This window comes from Hippocampus guttulatus, chromosome 12, assembly GCF_054856545.1.
Source record: "Hippocampus guttulatus isolate MCC_2025c chromosome 12, RoL_Hgut_1.0, whole genome shotgun sequence".
Taxonomy (NCBI): Eukaryota; Metazoa; Chordata; class Actinopteri; order Syngnathiformes; family Syngnathidae; genus Hippocampus; species Hippocampus guttulatus.
In genome coordinates, this window is record NC_141272.1 from 14,697,973 (window position 1) to 14,724,392 (window position 26,420).

General features: G+C 42.8%; 1 protein-coding gene across 2 annotated transcripts; it reads right to left on the minus strand.

Moving 5' to 3' along the window:
* Window positions 1-708: 708 nt before the first annotated feature.
* Window positions 709-19,885, minus strand: prx (periaxin). Of its 2 annotated transcripts, XM_086126032.1 has the most exons (8): window positions 19,834-19,885; window positions 18,654-18,761; window positions 17,754-17,879; window positions 17,182-17,350; window positions 16,270-16,463; window positions 15,238-15,467; window positions 3,584-14,562; window positions 709-2,939 (listed from the first exon to the last, which is right to left on the minus strand). In XM_086126032.1, exons 3-8 carry the CDS (start codon window positions 17,781-17,783, stop codon window positions 2,689-2,691), a joined length of 11,853 nt encoding a protein of 3,950 aa, XP_085982158.1. In that variant the 5' UTR covers window positions 17,784-17,879; window positions 18,654-18,761; window positions 19,834-19,885; the 3' UTR covers window positions 709-2,688. The 2 variants fall into 2 exon arrangements, with proteins under 2 accessions (XP_085982158.1, XP_085982157.1); XM_086126031.1 differs by lacking the exons at window positions 18,654-18,761; window positions 19,834-19,885 and having other exon boundaries at window positions 2,882-3,022.
* Window positions 19,886-26,420: the final 6,535 nt, after the last annotated feature.

Consider the following 26,420-nt stretch of genomic DNA (forward strand, 5'->3'; position numbering starts at 1 on the left):
GGGTAGTAGGCGGGGGACACCCCGAATCGGTTGCCAGCCAATCCCATTTTTCTTAATTCACCGCTTCTCTACATCCATTGTGCAGCGATCTATTAGCAGTGCCTTGACTCCGGGAGTGACGGGAAAATGATTAACTTCAGTCGCTGAGTTAAGTTCTTCCGTCATCTTTTCACATTTTTAAAGGGTATTTAATGAATAAAATACACCATCATTCGAATTAGCAAACTGTTTTAGTTCTGGAACAGACGTGTTCATGGCAAGTTTATGGCAATTTCTTCCCATTTACTAACAGCGCTAATGGTAATTATTGGACGAATTAATCTATTACATAACAATTAGAGCACGTACACGTTAATATGTCCGCTTGAATTGCCGTATGTATTTTGTAAATTTATTCTTTGTAAGTGCACATGTCCTTATTCTTTGCTAAGAGGTTTTTTGATCATATTAATCTTAAAGATCAACTTCCGGATATGAATGACGTCACCTATGCAAATTAATGGTGGACAATTTGATCCAGTCAAGATGTTTCTTACTGGGCAGATTTGATTTAGTGGGCCCTTTGCATTTTGCCAAGTAACAAGAGCCAGAAGAATTCTGTTGAACCGTAGCATCTGGTCGCTAGTCAAATGTTTATTTCATTTTTGTGTTGAATCACAAATGATTTGTGTTGCAACTTGTCACGCTGTTATTGAAATATACACAATGTCTGTGTGAATATATTAATTTATTTATGTAATATCTTCACCAACAATCTCTCCAATGCAGGTGTGACAACACATATACTGTAGCACTGAACAAATACATACTCATTCAAACCAGAAAAGTCAAAGTTTCTTCACAAACATCTCGGTGTGCACAGACATACAATCTTTATCCAGCATTTGAAAAATGTAAAATAAAATGTAACTTTCACTTGCAAAACAGGCACAGCAATCAAAGTCAAAAACGTAAATGATTATACATTCTCAAATATCTGCCATACGAAATGTGATGACGGGTTGTAGTGCTGCAATTTTCTATTTTTACAGACTGTAATGTCTTAAAAACAGTAGTTTTTACTCTATCAGACACACTATTCTTAGTTAATATGATGGTGAGGTTTATATTCACTACATAGATGACCAGCCATTAATTTCTTATCTATACTGCTTATCTCACGCAAAGGAGTTGATAACTGTGTCCAAATAGTATATATATGAGAAGAATAATTTAAATTGAGCAACATATTCTTCACTTGAGATGCATGAAAAATAAAAATATGAACTAAAACAGCAGCATTTCGGTCTGCATGATTGTCCACCAGTTGGAAGTTTACAGGTATGATCCACACAAATGACCAAAAAAAAAAAAAAGTTTTACGGCATGACTAACAAGCTAAAAATGCAAAAATGTGTAACAATCTCAAATAAATCCCAAAGACACACAAACCAAATGTGACAAAAACATTCCTGTTGCTACTCTCTAGGATATTGTAAAAATAGCAATGAATGACCTACGTCCACAAGGGACATACTTGTATTTACATCGTCCTCTGGCAGTACTGTCAAATGTAACTACAACTACAATGAAATCGCTTCACAATAAATCTCCTTTGACATTGCGTGTTAAATGTTGAAAATAACTGAAACTACACTAACACACTTGGAGATGCAGTTACTAAAAGAAAATAGCACAATGAAAAATGAAAAACAAAATATATCTTACTCTGTTACGAATGAATGGTGCTTGATTGAGTGTTCATCACATGAATACAGACACTCCCCTACTTACGAACATTCAATTTGCTTACATGAGAAAATTGTGAAAAATTCCGTTAGTCTAAAAACAACCCTTTTTTTTTAAATTAACTTAAAGATTTTTAATCGTATGAATTTCTTTAATGTTTTTTTTTTTCCAGAACACAGGCAAGTCCGAACAGAACTACAGTATGTGTCAAGATACTTTCTGCATATGCTGTAAGCTCTGCTTGATTGTGTTGCTGCTCCGTGTGAGTTAAAGTAAAATTTTTTTGAATGTTGATTATTACCGTAACATCGCTAATTTCCGTGATCACGTTTGGCGTTTCACATTATATTTTAGCATTAGGCCAGTGGACTTTCGATACACGATATACTGTATATAATTGGGCTGAACATTTTGTTGAATAAACATGCATCGTTTAATTCTTTTTTTTTTCGTGTCAGTTTTAAACTTCAACTAGGAAAGAAACATAAATAGCTTAAAGCAACCACACTTTGCCCTTTATTTGGAAAACTGCAAGAAAGAGTCTCGTCTTAATTTCCTCAAAGTGATCCTACACGATCTCTCATTTCTTGGCAGCGAAAGTGAGAACAATGCTAAGGATTTTTTAAAAAGTGTTTTAATTTAAGTGCGTTTTAATAAGTGTGAATGTGTTTAAAGCGTTCAGAAGGGTTAAAACCGATTCGAAAAGTTTTATTTTCCCACCTATCGCGGGTTGTACAGGAACAAACCATTGACTACTGACACTGTCTTGACTAGGTTTTCAACGAACGGCTCAAGAAAGAACAGGCACAATGTAAAACTTAGTGTGAATAGAAAAATGGCAAAATAACGATTTACAAACAGTTTAAGATACAGCCTACGTGAACGTAACTCGTTCGTAAGTTGGGTTGCATCTGTATTTACCAAAACAAAGGCTTTCATTTTGCAGGCGTGTCTGGCTCCTCAGAGGTCTGATGGTGGATGAGTGGTTGCCACCGAAACACCCGCTGAGGTCTCGGCAGGCGTGGAGTGCCGCGTCGTCCTGGTGGTCTTGGTGACCACAGTAACTGAGCCTCCTCCCCCCGGGGTGGACACTTCGCGTGTGGTGATGTCAGAGGAGTGCTGGCAGAAGGAGCCCGACATGTTGGCTTCACCTCCCAGCTCCCCTCGCCGCTGTGCCTGGGGAGACCCCTCCGGCGTGATCTGGAGGAAGCCTGCCAGGAGGTCAGGCCAAAAGGACAGAAAGTGAGGAGGGAAAACAGCTGGATAAGCGTGTAAGACAGAAGGGAAGGTTAGTCTTTGTAGCAGAGAGACAAAGGAAGACGTGACAGTTAATAAAGGGAAACAAAATCACAAATTCCACTACAGTGAACACATGCTATTCACTGGTGTCTGGGAAGGTAAACAGCTGCGTTCTTAAATTAATGTGAGCGGATGCCAGTCCGCACCTCATCAGCACACCAGGATGAATGAAGGTTGATGAAACGTTGGCTTCGTAGTTCGTTTCCTTTTTAACTCATTCAATACCAGCCAATTCTGAACCAAGTCTGAAAAGACGTTTAAAAACGTCTTTGGGAGTGAATGAGTTAATGTTTAAATGGTTTGCCTGAACCAGAATCCCACATCAGATAGTAACCATAATGTAGAATTCTGGTGGATGAATGTCACTTGACATGACTGCAGTAGCCTTCTACTTCCGAACGTCTGGCAGAAGTTGCATGTTCGTCTTCTTATAAAGAAGAGTAGCTTTGAATGCGAGACCTGTTCTACAGAGAAGCACTATTTGGCAAAAGTAAATAAATAAATAACATTTTCAAACAGGACAGTAACTGCTTTCAAGGTGAGAGACCAGGCCTACCTGTGGAGTGAGGTTTCAGGGTGAACTTTGGGACCTTGAACCAGGGGGGGGGCTCTATCCCCTGGGGGTCTCCTTTGATGTCTCCTTCGCTCCAGGTTTGGACTTTTGATGAGCTGAACTCCATGCTAAAAGAAGCTGGAGATGCCGAGCTGTCCTGATGCAGCATTTGCGTTCTGGAGTGTTGTGTGACAACGTCCTTTGAGGACTCATCAACAAAACCTTCGAACGAAACATTGCCGGGTTTTATATGGAGCCCTTTAGGAGCTTCCCCTGACGATGAAGGTTTGCCCAGTCTGGTTGCGATTTCCAAGCTGGCGTCACCTGCAGCTTTCTTTCCATAAGGAGAAGTGAATTCCACCTTTGGAAGTTTGACTTTTCCACTAGCTGCCACTTCTTCATCTTTGAAGCCCCTGTGAAGTCGTGGATCTGTTTCAAAGTGGAACTTTGAACTTGGAGCTTCTGGCTTGAGGGTGTCGTCAGTTGACCTTAATGGGCTGGTACACACTGACATTCCAGGTGTGCTAACAGATGTTTCTATGGTGTTTGTTTGAAATTTGTAAATCTTCACCTTGGCGTCACCTGTATTTAAAGTCACCTCATCTCTTTGGGAAGGATTTACTAAAACAAAAACTGCTTTCTTCACTTTGGGGCCTTCGTATTTGGTCTCCGGTCCTCGGATCTCCATTCTTCCTTCCCGGGAGGACAGGGACGGGAGTGGGACACCAAATTTGGGGATTTTTATCTTCTTGCCTAATTTGTCGTCTTCTTCATCCTGTGCTGTACCGATATCAAAGTCTATGTCCGGAATCCTGGGGATTGCAGTAGATGATGACGGGAGGCCACTTTCTTCTGAGTCTTCTTTGCTTTTCACACTTACACTTGGTAACGTAACGCCTGGCATTTGGATGTTAATATTTCCCTCTTTGTGTCCGTTGTGAATTGTGGATGTCAGACCAGGTTCAATATTCTCAATTTCATGCTCAGATTTTACATTGCCACCAGTTTTCTTTTTGGGCATTCCGATATTGAACTTTGTTCCCTTGACTTTGGGCCCTTTGACTTTGCTGTTGGTTTCTCCATGACATTCTACCACCTTGGTGTCCCCTTTCCGAAGTTGCATGTCCAGCTCCAGGTCTCCTTTTGGACATGCGATATCCAGGCTTGGCATCTTCAGTTTCAGACCCGTTTGCTCTCCCTTTACATGCACATCACTTTTGTCTTTGCGAATGGATATGCCTGTCCTTTGGATTGTCGCTTCTGGGAGGTCAGTGGTTGCATGAGGTGTCTTAAAGTCGCCTTGTCCATGTCCATGGAAGTCAGCATCTGGTGCTTTGGGAAAGGACACGTCTACTGACTGCATTTTGAGTTCAACTTCTGGTGTTTCAATATTTAAAGGTTTGCCTTTTGGCATGCTGCCAACTTTTCCTTTTGGTAAGGATAAGTCCACATGAGGCATTTTGAATTTTGTTCCTTCTCTCTCATAACTGGACTCAAGTTTTATTTTGGGACGTGGCACAGCCAGGTCTACTTTGGGCACATTCACATCAATAGCAGGCTTTTTGGAAATTTGTCCCTCATAGGTTCGGATGTCACACTCCAATACGTCCACCTCTGCATTGGGGAGAAGAACCTCCTTTTCTGGTGATTTAGTGGCGGGAAGTGATAGCTCAACTGAGGGAATCTTGGCCTTGGCCTTAGCTTCAAGGTCACTGCTTGGCTTTCCCAAATCTCCATCATTTGAAGCAAATCCTGGCATGGAGAACTTTGGGAGTTTGATAGTGACATCGGGTGCATGGAAATGACCTTTCCTTTCTACATCAACACTAGTATCTGGTTTAGGAATGTCAATGCCCCCCTTTTTTAAATTGACATCTAATTCAGGACAAGACACAGACACATCTGCATCCGTTTTGGGTATTCCAATGAAGGGCTTTTTAAGTTTCGCTTTTTTGCTTGTCACTTTACTCTCCAAACCCAACTCCATGGATGGCTCCCCGAGAGAAATGTTGACCTCAGAACTTTGTCCCGACACCTCCAAATGGCCACTCTTGCACTTGCCACCAAACCTGGGAAGTGTAAAACTGGGGACTTTGAGAGAAACATTGGGCAAATCAAAACTTCCCCCAGAAGAAGGCCTGCTTCCCTCTGGTTTCAGAAGTGCCACTTTCACATCGTCACCTTTTGGTTTAGGGAGGCCAAAGTCAATATCCACCTTCGGAGCTGAAATGTCAACAGTTGGAAGTTTGACTGTCCCACGTTTAAAAGAGCCTGAACCTGCACCTTCTCCTGTCAGTCCAGTCATTGCTGGGATGGCAACTTTCTCGCCTTTTACATCAGGACATTCCAAACTGACATCTACTTCTGGGGAATTAATTTTCGGAAGGGAAACATCAACCGCTGCCATGGTGACTTTTCCAACTTTAATGTCAGGACTTTGAATGTCTATGTTAGGACCTTTTGTTTTCATTTTAGGAAGATAAATATCCACAGAGGGCATATGGAACTTTCCTCCTTTGTCAACATGTCCTTCAATTCCAATTTCTCCCCCTGCTTTTCCTTTGGGAAGTGACACATCAATGTCTGGAATATCAAGCTTACTTCCTTCAAGGTTTGGACCTTTTACTTCTGGTAAAGAAACATCCAATGTTGGCACTTTCAACTTCCCTCCTTTGAGATCTTGGCCTTCAATGTCAACATGCCCCTCAACTTTTCCTTTGGGAAGTGAGACATCGATGTCTGGAATTTCCATTTTGCCTCCCTTGAGTTCTGGAGCTTTTACTTTAAGACCACTTTCTGGAAGATTCACTTTTGGTAAAGAAACATCAAATGCTGGAAGTTTGAACTTTCCTCCTTTAACGTCAAAGCCTTCAATATCCAGATCTCCTTCCACTTGGGGAAGAGAAACATCAACCATTGGCATAGCGACTTTTGCAAATTTAACATTAGGACCGTCAGTATTTATCTCTGGACCTTTTGTTTTCACTTGAGGAAGAGAAATATCAACAGAGGGCATATGAAATTTTCCTCCCTTGGTAACCTGCCCTTCAAATCCTATTTCTCCTGCTTTTCCTCTAGGGAATGACATGTCCAACGCTGGCATCTCAGTCATCCCTTCACTGAACTCTGGCCCTTTTAATTTGACACTACCCTCTGGAAGATTGACTTTTGGTATCGAAACATCGAATGATGGCATTTTAAACTTTCCTCCTTTGACATCAGGGCCTCTAAAATTAACATCACCCTCAATTTTTTGTTTGGGAAGGGATACATCGATGTCTGGAATTTCCATTTTCCCTCCCTTGAGTTCTGGACCTTTTAATTTGACTTCACCTTTTGCAAGACTGGCTTTTGGTAAAGAAACATCCAATTTTGGCATTTTGAATTTTCCTCCTTTGGTATGAGGTCCCTCAATATCAAAATCTGTCTCAACTTTGGGAAGTGAGACATCAACATCAGGTGCGTCCATCTTTTCTCCTTTGAATTCTGGACTTCTGAGTTTAACATCAACCTCTGGAAGACTGACTTTTGGTAAAGAAACATCAAACGATGGCGTTTTGAACTTTCCACCTTTACCATCCGGGCCTTCAATATTTATCTCTGGACCTTTTGTTTTTATTTTCGGAAGAGAAATATCCAAAGAGGGCATATGGAACTTTCCTCCTTTACCAATACCTATTTCTCCTTCTGCTTTTCCCTTAGGGCATGAAATGTCTAAGTCTGGCATCTCAATCTTTCGTCCGTCAAGACCCGAACCCTTTATTTGAACACCACCCTTTGGAAGGTTGACTTTTGGTAAAGAAACATCGAATGTCGGTATTTTCATTTTTCCTCCTTTGACTTCAGGGCATTCGATGTTAAAATCTCCCTCCACTTTGGGAAGTGTGCCATCAATGTCTGGAATTTCAATCTGTCCTCCCTTGAGTTCTGGACCTTTTAATTTCACACCGCCCTCTGGAAGATTGACTTTGGGTAACGAAACGTCAAATGTTGGCATTTTGAACTTTGCGCCTTTGACTTTCGGGGCTTCAATGTCCAAATCTCCTTCAGCTTTTGGAAGTGAGACATCAATGTCTGGCATTTCTATCTTCCCTCCCTTGAGTTCTGGACTTTTCAGTTTGACACCACCCTCTGGAAGATTGACTTTTGGTAAAGAAACATCCAACGTTGGCATTTTGAACTTTCCTCCTTTGACATCAGGGCCTTGAACCTCAACGCCACCTTCAAATTTTCCTTTGGGAAGTGAGACATCAATGTCTGGCATTTCCATCCTCCCTCCCTTGAGTTCTGGAACTTTCAGTTTGGCACCACCCTGTGGAAGATTGACTTTTGGTAAAGAAACGTCAAATGTTGGCATTTTGAACTTTCCTCCTTTGACATCAGGGCATTCAATGTCCAAATCTCCTTCAGCATTTGGAAGTGAGACATCAATGTCTGGCATTTCCATCCTCCCTCCCTTGAGCTCTGGACCTTTTAGCTTGACACCACCCTCTGCAAGATTGACTTTCGGTAAAGAAACATCCAACGTTGGCATTTTGAACTTTCCTCCTTTGACATCAGGGCCTTCAATGTCCAAATCTCCTTCAGCTTTTGGAAGTGAGACATCAATATCTGGCATTTCGATCTTCCCTCCCTTGAGTTCTGGACCTTTCAGTTTGACACCACCCTCTGGAAGAGTGACTTTTGGTAAAGAAACGTCAAATGTTGGCATTTTGAACTTTCCTCCTTTGACATCAGGGCCTTGAACCTCAACGCCACCTTCAAATCTTCCTTTGGGAAGTGAGACATCAACGTCTGGCATTTCCATCCTCCCTCCCTGGAGTTCTGGACCTTTCAGTTTGGCACCACCCTGTGGAAGATTGACTTTTGGTAAAGAAATGTCCAATGTTGGCATTTTGAACTTTCCTCCTTTGACATCAGGGCATTCAATGTCCAAATCTCCTTCAGCTTTTGGAAGTGAGACATCAATGTCTGGCATTTCTATCTTCCCTCCCTTGAGTTCTGGACCTTTTAGTTTGACACCACCTTCTGGAAGAGTGACTTTTGGTAAAGAAACATCCAGCGTTGGCATTTTGAACTTTCCTCCCTTGACTTTTGGGGCTTCAATATCAAAATCTGCCTCAACTTTGGGAAGTGAAACATCAACATCTGGTACTTCCATCTTTCCTCCCTTGAGCTCTGAACCTTTTAGTCTGACACCACCCTCTGGAAGATTGACTTTTGGTAAAGAAACATCCAACGTTGGCATTTTGAACTTTCCTCCTTTGACATCAGGGCCTTGAACCTCAACACCACCTTCAAACTTTCCTTTGGGAAGTGAGACATCAATGTCTGGCATTTCTATCCTCCCTCCCTTGAGTTCTGGACCTTTCAGTTTGGCGCCACCCTCTGGAAGATTGACTTTTGGCAAAGAAACATCAAATGATGGTGTTTTGAACTTTCCTCCTTTGACATCAGGGCCTTCAACTTCAACGCCGCCTTCAAAATGTCCTTTTGGAAGTGAGACATCGATGTCTGGAATTTCCATTTTCCCTCCCTTGAGTTCTGGACCTTTTAGTTTCACACCACCCTCTGGAAGATTGACTTTTGGTAAAGAAACATCCAACGTTGGCATTTTGAACTTTCCTCCTTTGACATCAGGGCCTTGAACCTCAACACCACCTTCAAACTTTCCTTTGGGAAGTGAGACATCAATGTCTGGCATTTCTATCCTCCCTCCCTTGAGTTCTGGACCTTTCAGTTTGGCGCCACCCTCTGGAAGATTGACTTTTGGCAAAGAAACATCAAATGATGGTGTTTTGAACTTTCCTCCTTTGACATCAGGGCCTTCAACTTCAACGCCGCCTTCAAAATGTCCTTTTGGAAGTGAGACATCGATGTCTGGAATTTCCATTTTCCCTCCCTTGAGTTCTGGACCTTTTAGTTTCACACCACCCTCTGGAAGATTGACTTTTGGTAAAGAAACATCCAACGTTGGCATTTTGAACTTTCCTCCTTTGACATCAGGGCCTTGAATCTCAATGCCACCTTCAATTTTTCCTTTGGGAAGTGAGGCATCAATGTCTGGCATTTCCATCTTCCCTCCCTTGAGTTCTGGACCTTTCAGTTTGGCACCACCCTGTGGAAGATTGACTTTTGGTAAAGAAACGTCAAATGTTGGCATTTTGAATTTTCCTCCTTTGACTTTTGGGGCTTCATTATCAAAATCTGCCTCAGCTTTGGGAAGTGAGACATCAACACCTGGTCCTTCCATTTTCCCTCCCTTGAGTTCTGGACCTTTTAGTTTCACACCACCTTCTGGAAGTTTGACTTTTGGTAAAGAAACATCCAACGTTGGCATTTTGAACTTTCCTCCTTTGACATCAGGGCCTTGAACCTCAATGCCACCTTCAATTTTTCCTTTGGGAAGTGAGACATCAATGTCTGGCATTTCCACCCTCCCTCCCTTGAGTTCCGGACCTTTCAGTGTGGCACCACCCTGTGGAAGATTGACTTTTGGTAAAGAAACGTCAAATGTTGGCATTTTAAACTTTCCTCCTTTAACGTCAGGACATTCAATGTCCAAATCCCCCTCAGCTTTTGGAAGTGAGACATCAATGTCTGGCATTTCCATCTTCCCTCCCTTGAGCTCTGGACCTTTTAGTTTGACACCACCCTCTGAAAGTTTGACTTTTGGTAAAGAAACATCCAACGTTGGCATTTTGAACTTTCCTCCCTTGACATCAGGGCCTTGAACCTCAACGCCACCTTCAACCTTTCCTCTGGGAAGTGAAACATCAATGTCTGGCATTTCCATCCTCCCTCCCTTGAGTTCTGGACCTTTCAGTTTGACACCACCCTCTGGAAGAGTGACTTTTGGTAAAGAAACATCCAGCGTTGGCATTTTGAATTTTCCTCCTTTGACTTTTGGGGCTTCAATATCAAAATCTGCCTCAACTTTGGGAAGTGAGACATCAACACCAGGGCCTTCCATCTTTCCTCCCTTGAGCTCTGGACCTTTTAGTTTCACATCACCCTCCGGAAGATTGACTTTTGGTAAAGACACATCCAATGTTGGTATTTTGAACTTTCCTCCTTTGACATCAGGGCCTTGAACTTCAACGCCACCTTCAACCTTTCCTCTGGGAAGTGAGACATTGATGTCTGGAATTTCCATTTTCCCTCCCTTGAGTTCTGGACCTTTTAGTTTCACACCACCCCCTGGAAGGTTGACTTTGGGTAAGGAAACATGCAACGTTGGCATTTTGAACTTTCCTCCTTTGACTTTTGGGGCTTCGATATCAAAATCTGCCTCAACTTTGGGAAGTGAGACATCAACATCTGGTACTTCCATCTTTCCTCCCTTGAGCTCTGGACCTTTCAGTTTGGCGCCACCCTCTGGAAGATTGACTTTTGGTAAAGAAACATCCAACGTTGGCATTTTGAACTTTCCTCCCTTGACATCAGGGCCTTGAACCTCAACGCCACCTTCAAAATTTCCTCTGGGAAGTGAGACATCAATGTCTGGCATTTCCATCCTCCCTCCCTTGAGTTCTGGACCTTTCAGTTTGGCGCCACCCTCTGGAAGATTGACTTTTGGCAAAGAAACATCCAACGTTGGCATTTTGAACTTTCCTCCTTTGACATCAGGGCCTTGAACCTCAATGCCACCTTCAATTTTTCCTTTGGGAAGTGAGACATCAATGTCTGGCATTTCCATCTTCCCTCCCTTGAGTTCTGGACCTTTCAGTTTGGCACCACCCTGTGGAAGATTGACTTTTGGTAAAGAAACGTCAAATGTTGGCATTTTGAACTTTCCTCCTTTGACTTTTGGGGCTTCAATATCAAAATCTGCCTCAACTTTGGGAAGTGAGACATCAACACCTGGTCCTTCCATTTTCCCTCCCTTGAGCTCTGGACCTTTTAGTTTCATATCACCCTCCGGAAGATTGACTTTTGGTAAAGAAACATCCAACGTTGGCATTTTGAACTTTCCTCCTTTGACATCAGGGCCTTGAACCTCAATGCAACCTTCAAATTTTCCTTTGGGAAGTGAGACATCAATGTCTGGCATTTCCAGCCTCCCTCCCTTGAGTTCTGGACCTTTCAGTTTGGCACCACCCTCTGGAAGATTGACTTTTGGTAAAGAAACGTCAAACGTTGGCATTTTGAACTTTCCTCCTTTGACGTCAGGGCATTCAATGTCCAAATCTCCCTCAGCTTTTGGAAGTGAGACATCAATGTCTGGCATTTCCATCTTCCCTCCCTTGAGTTCTGGACCTTTCAGTTTGACACCACCCTCTGGAAGAGTGACTTTTGGTAAAGAAACGTCAAATGTTGGCATTTTGAACTTTCCTCCTTTGTTTTTTGGGGCTTCAATATCAAAATCGGCCTCAACTTTGGGAAGTGAGACATCAACACCAGGGCCTTCCATCTCTCCTCCCTTGAGCTCTGGACCTTTTAGTTTCACATCACCCTCCGGAAGATTGACTTTTGGTAAAGACACATCCAACGTTGGCATTTTGAACCTTCCTCCTTTGACATCAGGGCCTTGAACCTCAACGCCACGTTCAAATTTTCCTTTGGAAAGTGAGACATCAATGTCTGGCATTTTCATCCTCCCTCCCTTGAGTTCTGGACCTTTCAGTTTGGCACCACCCTCTGGAAGAGTGACTTTTGGTAAAGAAACGTCAAATGTTGGCATTTTGAACTTTCCTCCTTTGACATCAGGGCATTCAATGTCCAAATCTTCTTCAGCATTTGGAAGTGAGACATCAATGTCTGGCATTTCCATCCTCCCTCCCTTGAGCTCTGGACCTTTTAGCTTGACACCACCCTCTGGAAGATTGACTTTTGGTAAAGAAACATCCAACGTTGGCATTTTAAACTTTCCTCCTTTGACATCAGGGCCTTCAATGTCCAAATCTCCTTCAGCTTTTGGAAGTGAGACATCAATGTCTGGCATCTCCATCCTCCCTCCCTTGAATTCTGGACGTTTTAGTTTGACACCACCTTCTGGAAGTGGTGTTTTGAACTTTCCTCCTTTGATATCAGGGCCTTCAAGCTCAATGCCACCTTCAAGATTTCCTTTGGGAAGTGAGACATCAATGTCTGGCATTTCCATCCTGCCTCCCTTGAGGTCTGGACCTTTCAGTTCGATACTACCCTCTGGAAGATTAACTTTTGGGAAAGAAACATCAAATGTTGGCATTTTGAATTTTCCTGCTTTGACATCAGCACCTTCAAGCTCAATGTCGCCTTTAAATTTTCCTTTGGGAAGTGAGACATCGACATTTGCAGTTTCCATCTTTCCTCTGAATTGTGGACCTTTTAGTTTAACACCACTCTCTGGAAGATTGACTTTAGGTAAAGAAACATCAAGTTTTGGCATTTTAAACTTTCCTCCTTTGACATCAGGGCCTTTGATGTCAAAATCTCCTTCAACTTTTGGAAGAGAGACATCAACATCTGGGATTTCCATCTTTCCTTTAAGTTCTGGACATTTTAGTTTGACATCACCTTCTGGAAGATTGACTTTTGGTAAAGAAATATCAAACGATGGCGTTTTGAACTTTTCTCCTTTGACATCTGGGCCTTCAACCTCAATGCCACCTTCAAATTTTTCTTTGGGAATTGAGACATCGATATGTGCAGTGTCCATCTTTCCTTTGAATGGTGGACCTATCAGTTTGACACCACCCTCTGGAAGATTGACTTTTGGTAAAGACATATCAAATGTTGGCATTTTGAATTTTCCTCCCTTGATATCAAGGCCTTCAAGCTCAATTCCACCTTCAAGTTCAAGTTTTCCTTTGGGACGTGAAACATCAATGTCTGGAAAATCCATTTTCCCCTCCTTGAAGTCCGGGCCTTTTAGCTTGATACCACCCTCTGGAAGACTGATCTTTGGTAAAGAAATGTTAACATCGGGCATCTCGAGGTCCACATCTTTGCCTTTGGGAAGCGTCAGGTCCACACTAGTCAACTTGAATTCTCCTTCAACACCCGGTCCTGTCAGATTAACTTTTTGTGATTGAGATACATTAAAATTAGGTAGGGTGAACTTCCCATCTCCACCAATATAATGGCTCATGTCTACTCCAACCTCAGCAGAAGGAGGACAGAGTTTCCCATCACTTCCTGCACCAGCCACATCCTTGTCAGACACTCCCATCTTTGGCAAAGAGACATCAAGTGTGGGCATGGAAATTTCAGGTCCTTTAAAAGAGCCCTCCACCTCGTCTGGAATTCTCTCAACATGGAGGTCCACATCTGACACAGAGAAGTCCATTCCAGGCTTCCTTATTGTTGTCTTTATATCCATATTTGATGTTCCTTTGACTTTGGGAAAAGAGATGTCGACCGAAGGCACAGATGGAACATTTTCTAAAATCCCTCCTTTGTTGACATGTGCTTCAGGGAGAACAGTACCACTTCCCCCTTTTATTTCCACAGTTGGAACACTGATTTCTCCTCCTGCTTTGACCTTCATTTTGTCATCAGTCTCATCCAAATCACCCACCAGTCTCATTTTGGGGAGTTTCAAGTTTGGCATTTGCAGTTTTCGATCACCTTTGCCTGTCTCAACATCAACTTTTCCCTTCATAACTTTGGCGTCATCGCCTTTTACTTCAACTTTTGGACCTTTAATTCCCACCTTTCCCTTCTGAGCAGGCAAAGTTGTGTCAGCTTTGAATGAGGGGAGGGCAAAATCCACATTTGGGGAATTTAATGATTCTCCCCCCATTTCCACATCTACAACTTTCCCAGCAGGCAAACTGAACTCTACAGACGGCGACGGAATGTTGACATCCGGCTTCTTCAGTTCCACGGATCCAGACTTGGTATCCTTACTCTTGGGAAAGCTAATTTCAAACTTGTGACCTTTTCCTTTGGCTTTCGCTTTGACTTCTGGAATCTCAGCCGGGGAGACCTTCACCTTTGCTTCCAGTCCTCCACTGTCCTCTTTTCCTCCATGACTTTTTATCTTCATCCGAGGAAACCTGAGAAGACATTTTGTTAGGATGAAAACTGCCACAGAAAATAGTGAAAAAAAATCCTTCGAACATGTCTAAAACTTTTCCGAACCTCACTGTACTCAGTTTCTTACACCGTATTTTTTTCAAAAAGTTGCAGAGGGAGTCTATTTCTGCAAAAGCATTAATCAGTGTTTGCAGTATATTGCAATGTGTTTCATGGAGTTTAAAACAATAGTGATTCAGAGTCTTCTAGAATGCTAATTGACGCTGAAGACATGATCAATTATGTTTGATTTCGACACACTTTAATTGGTGAAGCAAGTTGACCTCGGCAGGCACTCCTGTTTTGGTTAGCATCAAACTTCAGATCACTTGTAATCACTGCATAAACGAGAGGACCAATTTTCGAAGGAGCAATACAGAATCTCTCTCTCTCTCTCTCTCTCTCTCTCTCTAGAGAGAGAGAGAGAGAGAGAGAGATGCATATAATGTACACACACACACACACACATTATTATACAGTATATTTATAGATCTATCTATCTATCTATCTATCTATCTATCTATCTATCTATCTATCTATCTATCTATCTATCTATCTATCTATCTATCTATCTATATAATGTATATATATACAGGTATATATATATTTTTTACATTAAAAACATTTAAAATGATCCCTACGATATGTAAAACAACCTGATTTTCCTCTTTGCCTTTGCTGCAGCACCTCCTTCTGCCTTCACTTGGTCGCTCCGCCTGGGTTTGAACCTGGGGAGGCAAAATTCAACGTCCACATCGCTCATCTCCAGCCGGGGTGGCGTTCCCTCGATCACCAGCTCCTCGCGCCGTTTCTCCTTGAGCCTCTTCAGACCAAAGCGACCGCCTCTCTTTTTCTTGGCCTTGAATGGCTTGATCGCCTTCACGCTCTGAAACATACAAGAACGTCAGCCACCCTCCCCTATTTTAGATGCCTTTATGTAACAATCAAACATCAATGACAGGGTTACCATGAATTTTATAAGGGAACATGTTTCATTCAGAATATGAAGCCGTCACTCTAGCTGACAGTGAACTTCATTGCCAGCCTGCATCGGGCAGCTGTCTGTTAGTTAGCACGTTCTGTTAACACCACCAAGATATGCCCTGGGGAGCCAAAAAATTCAAGAAAAGCTCTCTGAACAATTCATCCTGATCTTACAGACGCTAAACTAAGCGATAACTGAGCTTCATTTACCACTGTACACTAAGAGTGACCAACCCTTTATTTGTTTTTTTTTTGTCTGTTTTCAGTTTAATAAAATTTTGGAGGAAAACAAACAAACATAATAATAACAAAAACTGCCTGTATGCTTGTTGTGAACATGATTGGTTGGCATTTCACATCAATTTAAATGGAGCACCACTTTATCGATAGCATCCAAAACAGGGTACCGGTAATCCTAAAATATTTAACAAGCAAGAATCCCCTCATGCTAACTGTCTGCTCGCCACTGTTCAGTGCACTGGAAATATGCTAAGCTAAATGCTAAATTGTCAACTTCTCAGCCAAGGTAGGGTGACCAGACGTTTAGAATTCAAATATGGGCTAAATAAACATATATACAGTTCCTCCATTCAAAGTGGAAATCCCGTCTTCATGTATGGTCTGACCGTGATTGGCCAATGATAAGGTGACATTTAACAAGCCAGACTCAGAGTCAAGGGAGGATCAATAAAAGTTTTGATTACCATTTTGGTCATCTTGGCTTTGGGACCTTTGATGTCCACACTGGGCAGGCGGGGCCGCACACAGACCTCCTCCCCCTGGACCGTCCTCTTGACCAGGAAGCTGACTTTATAGGGCTCAGCGCACTGGAGGATCTTCAGAGCATCTTCATAACGCACGTTGTCAAAGTAGACCTTGGCGCTTAGCAGCTGATCACCTAGTATGGATCAAACAGTCTGTTGTTGGGGACTGTTGTCGTATAGAAGTTTGAAGAATGACAATGTTTTTTTTTTTTTTTAAGAAAGAAACTTTTTTCTTTTTCAAATAAATGACTTTTTCTCAGAAATAAACAACCTTTCTCCAAAACATAGGACATTTTTGAGGAAATACACAACTGTTTCAGAAATGTTTTCAGAAATATCAAACTTTTATGGTGAATGTAACTTTTTTCGGAAACTGTCTTTTTCTGGAAATACAGTCGGAATTGTACGGTTCGGTTTGACTATTTTGGGAAGCATACCTGTTTTCCAAATATACAACCTTTTTGTATTCATTAACACAACTTTTTAGGTGAACTATACGACTACTAATAACACAATCCAATAACTAATATAGGAAGTGAGTAAATATGGGCTATTATTAGTCGTGGTACTTTCACTGGTTTCGAAGTGGCGACATGCACAGCATCCTTGCATTTCCTGTGCATTTGTTTCTACAAGTCAAATCATCTGTAAGACATTATTTTTAAAAGCAATGTTGAAAAATGACTTTGTAATGACAGAGTGTATGGATTGGAGACTTTTTTAGGGTTAAAACTATGAATGTTGGCAAAACACTTTTGAGGGACTATCGACTATTCGGGCAGGTCTTGATCCCTAACCAATGCAAATGGTGAGTGTTGACTGCAGCGGGGGAGTTTGCAAGCATGCAGGCACCTTGCTGCAGGCTGAGATGTTTGGCAGCTGGCGAGTCCTTGAGGACGTCTTTGATGAAGATGCCTCGCTCTCCACCGCCGGTCACGCTGTAGCCACTAGCTCCAGCCTCCGCCTCAGTCTCCACCACGATCTCCACCGGAGGCTCCGCGGCTTCCACCGTGGTCTGGTCCTCAAATACAAATACAAAGTCTTTCAATCTTGACTGTCACTGTTGTGAAGTCAAGCAAAAAAAAAAAAAGTACGTGAGACGGAATGAATCAATATAACATAAGGAAATAATTCAAAACAAATCAAGATGGTAAGAAGCTAGCATTAAGATTGAAGTGTGAAAATCAACCAGTGGACCTTCAGGAGCAACACTGTTATCAATTTATCAGTAAGGGCAACGCCGTGGACGAGTGGCGAGCATGTCTGCCTGGCAGTTGTGAAGTCCAGGTGAATTCTTGTTTGTCTGTAGCCTATGGTAGCATTTTAAAATTCGTAGTCAACTGCACAATTTGTATTTTTAGGAGATGACTTGAAAATTTCAAGTTCGGTTCAGATTGTTAGTTTGATGGCTAAGGGGGCTTTACTGTCTGCTCGTTAGAAGGTTCCGGGTCCATCGCCGATTGGGCCAGTTGGCAGGTGGATGCTCGAAGGTGACTTCTCTTCTGACTCAGCACCTTTTTCAACTCCGCATGGAGCTTCTCCTTCTGCTCCTGTACACAACACAAATGTTTTTGTGGGGGAGGGAATATAAAGTTTTTATTTTTATCAAAAATAGACAACTTTCTGGGAAATGTACAACTTCTGGATTGTACCACTGGTCCTTTTCAATCAAACTTGTTTTATGAAATATATGAACATTTTCAGAAATATTTGAGTTTGGGTTCTTTTTTGGACGAAAATGCTGTATGCGATTTTTTTTTCCTGAAAATATCTGACTTAGGAGGGAAATATACAACTTTTTTTCAGAAATTATGTCTTCAGCTTCATGGCGTTTACGTTCAAGTTGTTGCCATTCATTTTGTGTGTATGCGTATAAGTAATATTTGAATTAATTGCCTTGCCTAAACCGTGCCAAGCAGCCAGACGCGGTAAGTTCCATTTCTGGTTCTCCCGTAATTCAGGAAAGATAAGCCACATTGTTTGTTGTTGATGCTCTGGTGCAAAGACTGCTGACATCTCTGCTGACTCCGCACAACTGAAAGCTGTTTTTGTGGCCCAACCATTGTGTTCCACAATAGTGGAGTGAGCGAGCCAAAGATGTTCTGCTGGCTGGGCTCATCAATGGCAGCCAACAAAATTCTCTGGGTTTTAATTGATCGATGATAGAAAGTCTTCCCAAACGCATAGAAGCTGTTGAAAGGTGGAAGCAAGTCCACGCTGTCCCAACATTTTCGTCTGTGTAGTGTATTTGACCATACATAGCGTATGTGTATGTAGAGTATGTATGGGACGTTGATAAAAGGGGGTTTCAGTTTGTGTCTCACCACTCTTTCGGGACTCTCGCGTTCCTCTGCAGATGCGCTGTGGTGAGGGTTGCGTTGTGGGCCAGCGGGGGGTCTGCTTGAAGGGGGAGAACGCTTCTTATCTTTCACCTGTGCAGAGGAACAACATTGTGATGGGTCTCATATATATGTGTCAATCCAAAGGGAGCATTACTGTCTTTGTGAAAGTCCAATGTTTGTTTTGACCTTCAGTGGATGGCGTTTCCTCATGGAGTCTCTTTAGTTGAACGACTGCAATGGCCATTTTAGTAATTATACTCAGTAGTCGTCATTTTAGTTTGACTCTCATTTCGGTCACTCGGGCTGGGAGGTACCGGTACTTACTACCTTCCACTATGTCCCTTTTTTGTCATGCGCAAAACAGTTTGAAAATAACTTTTGTCTGCTTCCTAGTTCGAATTCAAGGGACTAGTTGCCTTTATGAAAATGAAATCGCTCGATGGGTTGAAACAATTTATATAAAGTGGGAGTCACGCCTACAATTTTCTTTGTAGTGGTCTGTCCTATGGGCCCGTGTGAGTCTAAACACAGTATTCTCATTACTATTGCGTTGACAGAATGACAATAAAGCAGATGAATCCACCGGTATTCATCCATCGAAGGGCACGGCCACTTTGAGATTCTACCGCCTTCCGCTGTCGACGGGAATTGACATCAAAGTGCCCTCAAACTCCCTTTGCAAACATCACAGCTCATCCGTTTTCCAGATGTGGTCACATGACATTCGCAACACGAGCCCAAAGGGCACTTGAAAGTCAATTCCAGTCGAGAGCAGAGGCCAGTAGAATGCCCAAATGACTGCGCCCTGAGGTGGATGAAAACGGGTGGATGAATCTGCTTATTCCAGCAACACAATATTAATCACTGTGTTCAGACTAGTGGGGGAACATAGAACACATTATTGCAAAGAAATAAATAGTAGAGCAAATAAACCGCATTCTGAGCACTGACTCTGCTGTTGTTAACTAGCTCCTCTCTGTTTGCAGCCATGTTGTTAATGCAAGCAATGTGCATCAGCAGTGACTTACTCTGAAATACAAAGGCTGCCAAAAAAAAAGAAGAAGAAAACCCAACATTGGGAATTAAAAAATTGACCTGCGCAATCAACTGTAATTGACGTGAGGGCGCAGCTAGTCATTTGCGATGTCTGTGTTTTGCTTACGGCGTGATCTCTGCTGGCGCTGTGAACATGGCCGTCGTCGCCTTCTCTGTCAGAGTCTGGAAGGGGGACAACAAAACACATCATGGAAGCATTTTAAATCACATTGGTGGTATATTGCGACAGTTGCCACGTGAAAGAGGCGTCAAAAAAATAATAAACCTTTGTTGTCCAAATAAACATGGACACACACACAGAATGGTGGAGCGACCACACATCCGACTGTCCTGGAGCGCTAATTGTTGTTAAAGAGATACTCTCATTTTTAACTGTATTGAGAGACCTCGCTTACAGCAAGACTCTCTCCTTAAATTCATCTCAGAGACTGTTGATGTGCCTCGCTTGGTGCTGCTGTTTTGGTTCGTAACGATGATCAAATGGACTTGGCAGTGGTTTGTACAATTTTATCTGTGAACTTAGAATGCATTTTCGTCTTAACGGGGGGTGAAATGTTTATCTGTCATAAGTGGATGACGCACCTGGCGACTTATTCGGGGTTGACCGTTTATTGCAGCAAGGGTCGCTTAATGTTAAAGTGAGCGCCACAGACTGTGAGTTATGTCATCTTGTGACCCGCTGGACACCAGACACCCACCTACACACCCCATGCGCACAAATGCCCCCCCCAAACACACACACACACACACACACACACGGATGCACGCACATACATAGCAAAAGCGAAGTCCTTAAAGTGATCACATGAAATAGCTGAAGGTCCACGGTGACTTGCAAGCCTAGCCATTCCTAAAATGTTCAGAGGCTGGGATGTCAGGTTCTACACACTCTCAACTCAACTCCACTCAATTCCATTTATAAACCGCTTTAAAAACAACTACAGGCGGAAGAAAGAGCTGCACATAAATATGCATCAAATAAAACATATAAAACAATTTAAATAAAACGAGTTAAGAACAAGAAAAACTTGAAAACAGGTAAGATTCTCATGCTGGGTTGATTTGTGGGTTTTAAGATGTGTTTTAGGAAATGGACAATGACAGGAGCTTTCTCTAATTTGCAGAAGGAGGTCACTCCACAGCATGGCACCACCTACATAGACGTTCCAGGAACAGCTGGTCAGCTGACCTGATGCACTGGCTAGGAGCGTAGGAACGGAGACCATCAGGGAGGTAAGGCGGGGCTCGTCTCAAACTCAACTTATGTGGATGCTGCTGGAGATAGTTTGACTGAATGGAAACGGTTGTTCAGAACGTGAACATAAGTGGTGACCCGGTCGTGTCGCTCATCTCCCTGGTACTTTGCAATTTCCTCAGCATGTCTCGTTGAGTCATTACTTGCGATTTTTTATTTTGGGAGCACCGCAATTTTGTCTATGCATTGAAGACATGTCGATATGCTGCTGTGCTCCCAAAAAAATAAATAAATAAAATAAAATCAATCTCCTGTTTTTCTTGAAGTTGGCTGTCCTCATTGCCAACCTTTTTCCTCACTGCAGGTTTTGAAAAAGACATCACTGGGACTGGGTTGCAGGATATTTTTTCTTGGTGTCACTTCAGAATTACAGTACGTTTCGCTGAAAGCTGTCATGAGCTATGGTAGCCAATCGGTGATTTAAAAAAAAAAAAATGCCCAGAGCAACAACACGGCAAAAATGTACAGGCAGCCAGTGGAGGTAGGCCAGAATCGGAATCGAGTGGTCCGTTTTACAAACTCAAGTTTAGAGGCAAGCAGCAGCATTTTGAGCCAAATGGAGAAGTTTAAGGGAACACTGGCCGACGACACGCACACACACGCATAAACATATACACTTAGTAGAAGTACTGAATCTCTCATGTACTTAAATAAAAGTAAAGGTGTACAGAGATGTATTTACTTGGCACGACAACAACAAATCTGCGCCGTTTCCTTCTTACAGATTGCGCCTACTAAGGCATAAAAAGAAGCAAGCTCGTGTTAACTCAGGCTTTTATGCCATCACAACACATTCCCATAGCTTTACGCACACGACATTAGCTCATGATAAAAACAGCAACAACAAATTCAGCTTGTTTTAAAATGCAACACAATTACCAAGAATCATTTTTGGTGGAGAGAGCATCAAGCAGCGCTCACTTCTATGGATGTCAAAATCTTTTTCACCTTATGAGATCCCAAGATCTCAATCGATTTGAGCAGATGTTGAAAAAAAAAAAAGCCTTTTGTGACAAATCAGTAGAAAGGGCAAATGAAGGCAATAAAAATCAAAGGCCGTCAGAAAAAATCTGGGAAGTACAGATTGCAGAGAAATCTTAATTCCACTCAGTATTTGTACTTTGTTACCTTCCAATGCTAACACGATGCACGTCCTCCGACTTCCTGTTTGAGTCATGAGATACGATAACAAGTGCGGATGAAATCGTCATCATTAGGATCAAGTGTGCTTTTTGGTGGCCCAAAAATCAGATCAGCCCATCTCTGGGCAGGAAGGGGCTTCATGTAAACAGGAAAGTGATATTTCTGACAAAGATGCCCACCTATTTTGTTAGTTAACAGTGTTACATTCACTTTTGAGTTCAATTTGTTCCCTGACTAACCTCCATTTAATTTACTCTGATATTAAATCAATTCCATGTGAGCATCTGGTCCATGCTCCTTGCATGTGTTTTTATTTTGTATTTGCGGGTTATGGTTGTTTGTCCCTTTCAGTAAACAGCCAAAATGCCCCGTTCAAATGTATTTGTTTATTTATTCATTTACTTTTGTCAAGCGATGGCGTATCTGAGGCTCACTCGTGACTCAAATATTGTCTTTTGCGACACCAAACCAAAACTAAAAAAATAAAAGTTGACCAAGCAACAACGTCGAACTAAAAAGGCTCATACGTCAACATGCTCCCGTGAAAACATGCTTCGAGTCACACGGTGCATAATGCTATTTACATGGCTCTTCCTTTACTTGGCGTGTGCAGGGAAGTTCACCCTCGATCAGATGTCAAACATTGTTTCCTCACAGGGGTGCTCCCTCCCAAGCCCCCTGATCCACTCTTGACCAAACTTCCTGCTTGAAAATGAACCCCACCTACTAGAAATCACGGCCACCGCCCAAAGACGGACGCCAGGAAACCACCATCATGATCCATCATGTCACTTGTAGTCCTTGTTTATGCTGAAGCGTTCATGTGATGTCTTCGAGCCTGAACTTCTCTTCAGGAGAGTCCAGTTCTTGGCCTCCGTCACACCAGCTGGACTCACGTAGGCTTCAGATGTCTCACATGCTAAGAAGCAGCATGACACCACATCTGATGCACCATGAAGACAGGAATAAAATCCCAAACGTGTGGGAAGTAACAATATACACATACTTTGTTGATATACCTAAGTACCGGTAGTTTTTTGAGGCATCTGTACTTGAGGGTTTATTTTACTTTCACTCAACATTTGAAGACATTCGTCTGTATTTCTACATCTAAATGGTCAAAATAGACTTGTTACTTTTCCCAGTCTTTCGGTACACGTGTACCTGTATCTGTACTTCTACGGAGCTACAGAACGTGAGTACTTTTGCCACGTCTGATTATGACTTCAAAGGATAGACCAGGTAGTCCGAGGACTCGTGGATCAAAGCCCACCAGGATTTCAAAGACAGCCTAAGTGTCTATACCAAGTGAAGTCTCTTCAGCTACTATGCAGTCTGACCGAGGGGGTTTAGATGAACGAGTCCTGCTGAGGATTGGTTTGTGACAGTAATGATTAGCATGTAACCATGCTGAGTCTCGGCAAATCACAGGGAAATTATTGACACATAGGGCCCTATTTTCATACCCAGTGCAAGTCTAGCGCAAAGGGAGATCTAACTGTGTGCATGGGTGGAGTTTTCTTTCTTTTGGCATTTTTGCAGATGAATGAATTTGGAAACAGGCGTTTGCGCCGTTGTAGGCGCGAACAGAGCTGACTTGCTTGCCAGCCAGTGGAAGCTGCTCCTCTCATTCACTTGAATTTAAATTCGCATGGTCCAAACCAAAGTCACAGTGTACAGAAGAATGCTTGCTGACTGAGGGAGTGAAATACCATCCATCCATTTTCTAATCGGTTTATCCTCACGAGGGCCGCGGGTGTGCTGGAGTCTAGTCTATCCCATCTGCCTTCGGGCAGTTAGGCGGGGTACCACCGAACACTCATGGACAATTTAGAGTGTTCCATCAACCTGCCATGTATGTGTTTGGAATGTGGGAGGAAACCGGAGTACCTGGAGAAAACCCACGCAAGAATGGGGGGGACATGCAAACGCCACACAGGAAGGCCGGGACCTGGAATCAAACCTTTGTTTGCACCTTTGCATTTTAAATTCAGATACTCTTTGCAGATCTCAAAGAAAGAGGGGGGGGTCCCCCACAAAAAAATGAAAACTCCTCCAAAACCCAAGCTTGATCTGCCCCAGGAGGGCAATAACGCCCCACTATATACCACACAGTGCTAATTAAGTCACTCCAAGGTTAGGTTATGTCTCTTGCAGGACAGAAAGGTAAGATTCCAAACCAATCAAGTGTAATGGTTTGGGTTTCAAAGTTGGAAACTTTCCATGGGAATTGACGGGAATAAATCAGGAAATCAAGAAAAAAAGCCCACACTGAAGGCACTGTCATGCCCTCTCATGTGGAAAAGAGGGGTTAACTGTTGAGCGTGAATGTCTATTTGTAAAAAAAATGTTCATAATTTAACACGCTTGCTAACTTTTCCTACCACTTTACCCTTAATTTTCAGTGAATTCTCTTGTAAAGTTTCCAATTTTGAATATTTCCAACATTGCCTATTTTAACTTCCTTTGAAAATATGCTGGAAGTTTTCCGTAAACCTGCACAGATCCAACTACCTTGGCTGTTGTCATCGTTGTGCCCTCGCCATGATGACATACCAGGCTGGGGCGGGTTAAGGTGGGGGAGGGCTCCATTTCTGTGTAGGAGGGGGCAAACGGATCCAATGACTATCCTGCTGCAGCTGTCACTTGTGTGTAACGCAAAGAACGTGGCTAAACAAAGTCAATGCCATGCCAGCACCTCTGACAGCTCTGCGTCACTTGACTTTCCGATCTTTTTTTTTTTTTTGGGACCTCAACAAAAGCTGTTTTATCTTGACAATCTGGAAAACCTATCCAATGTGACTCGTCTCAATACCGAATGAAGCAGTTAGCATGAATTTCCATGAACTCCTCTTGTCACAAAACACTCTAAACGTCATGGTGACACACACTACTCAAGTGTTTGTTGAAACAGCATGCTATTGTTCCGCCATGTGCAGTCATTCCGCTCTGCGCAGGCACGGAAACTTTCCGCAAAACTTCCCATGACAACTCCAGGACAAAAACTTGACTTATTTTCTCCAGAGCGACTCATTGAAGCTTTAATGGAAGCTGAAGGTCCATCCTACCTTCCTCTCAGCCTTCCCAGGGTCTCCCTTCAGAGCTTCAGTCTTCTTCCCGCCCTAAGAACTTTCAGTCTCTCACTCTTGTTGGTGGTATTTCTTAAAATTGTCCTGCTCTCTGTCAAAAACGTTCATCCCTCGTCACCAACCCACCCGTGGCTCCCCTCACTGAAAACCTCGACCCGACACAGGACCACAGCATCTCCAGAAGGGACCGGGCCAGCTTGCTGATTGGCCAGCGGCAGGAAGATGCCCCCATATTAGGTCAGCTGGAGGCGGGGCCTGCGTTGCTGATAAAGTAGGGAGGGAGAAAAGCGATAACGTTTGGGGCATGGTACAGCGTCTATGTGTGAAGACTGAATGTGTTTCTACTCACTCGACTGGCACTGATTTCAGCAGGGGTTTTCATTTTTTAGCTAATGTCGTTGTCAGAGTGAGAAGTTTAGGAATGTGGAGAGAAAGTTCTGCAGAGCGACGGTCCCGGTGGGAGATGTTGTTTAAGTTTATTTTTAAAGCCAAGGTCTAAAATTAGAAAGAGCGGGATTTGGAGAAAGGGTGAAGCTTCCTCTCGCAATGCTTGAGCAGCTGCAACACAGTGTGTGTGTGTGTGTGTGTGTGTGTGTGTGTGCGTGCGCGTGTGTGTGTCTATTATTAGTGTGTTTCTGTGAGTGTATTATTAGTGTGGTAAACAGTGAGTCGGCCCCACTGCACAACCCAAACCAGCATAAAATTCCTGCATTGTTATGAGGTGGATTGATGACAAAACAAGACACGTGCCGTTCCCTGAAACATGATACATTTGTGGTCGATCCAGAGGCTGCGAATCAAATCCAGCATCAGACTGAAGTTCTTACCGGTACTGCAATGTTCTCGGGATGTTGTTGTGATGTAGTCTAGGCGATATTGAGATGTGGCAATGGTGGTTAAGATGCTGGTAAAATTTTGTTCGGTAGGCATTGGGATGTTTTCAGAATGCTGTTGGCATTTGTTGAGGTGCTGTTGCGGTCAGGATATGATTGGCATGTTTTTTGTTTGCCGTTGGAATAGAGTTCCATTATGTGCGAATGCTGTCGGGGCATTTGGATATGGTGGACATGTTGATTGCTTGATTTTGTCAGGATTTGGGGAGATTTCGCGGGGATGGAATGGGCGGGCATCTTGTCAGCATGTTCTAGAGATTTTATGGTGATAGCCTTGCGATGTATTCAGGATGTCGTGAAGATTTGGTGTTGT

What these genes read in the sequence shown, in the direction of transcription:
- prx (XM_086126032.1), bottom strand. Translation starts at nt 17,783, where the DNA reads ATGGACCCGGAACCTTCTAACGAGCAGACA. An exon ending in AACCTTCTAACGAGCAGACA is followed by an intron (nt 17,351 to 17,753) that starts GTAAAGCCCCCT and finishes TTTGTATTTGAG; the next exon opens with GACCAGACCACGGTGGAAGC. An exon ending in CCTGAAACCTCACTCCACAG is followed by an intron (nt 2,940 to 3,583) that starts GTAGGCCTGGTC and finishes ACCTCCTGGCAG; the next exon opens with GCTTCCTCCAGATCACGCCG.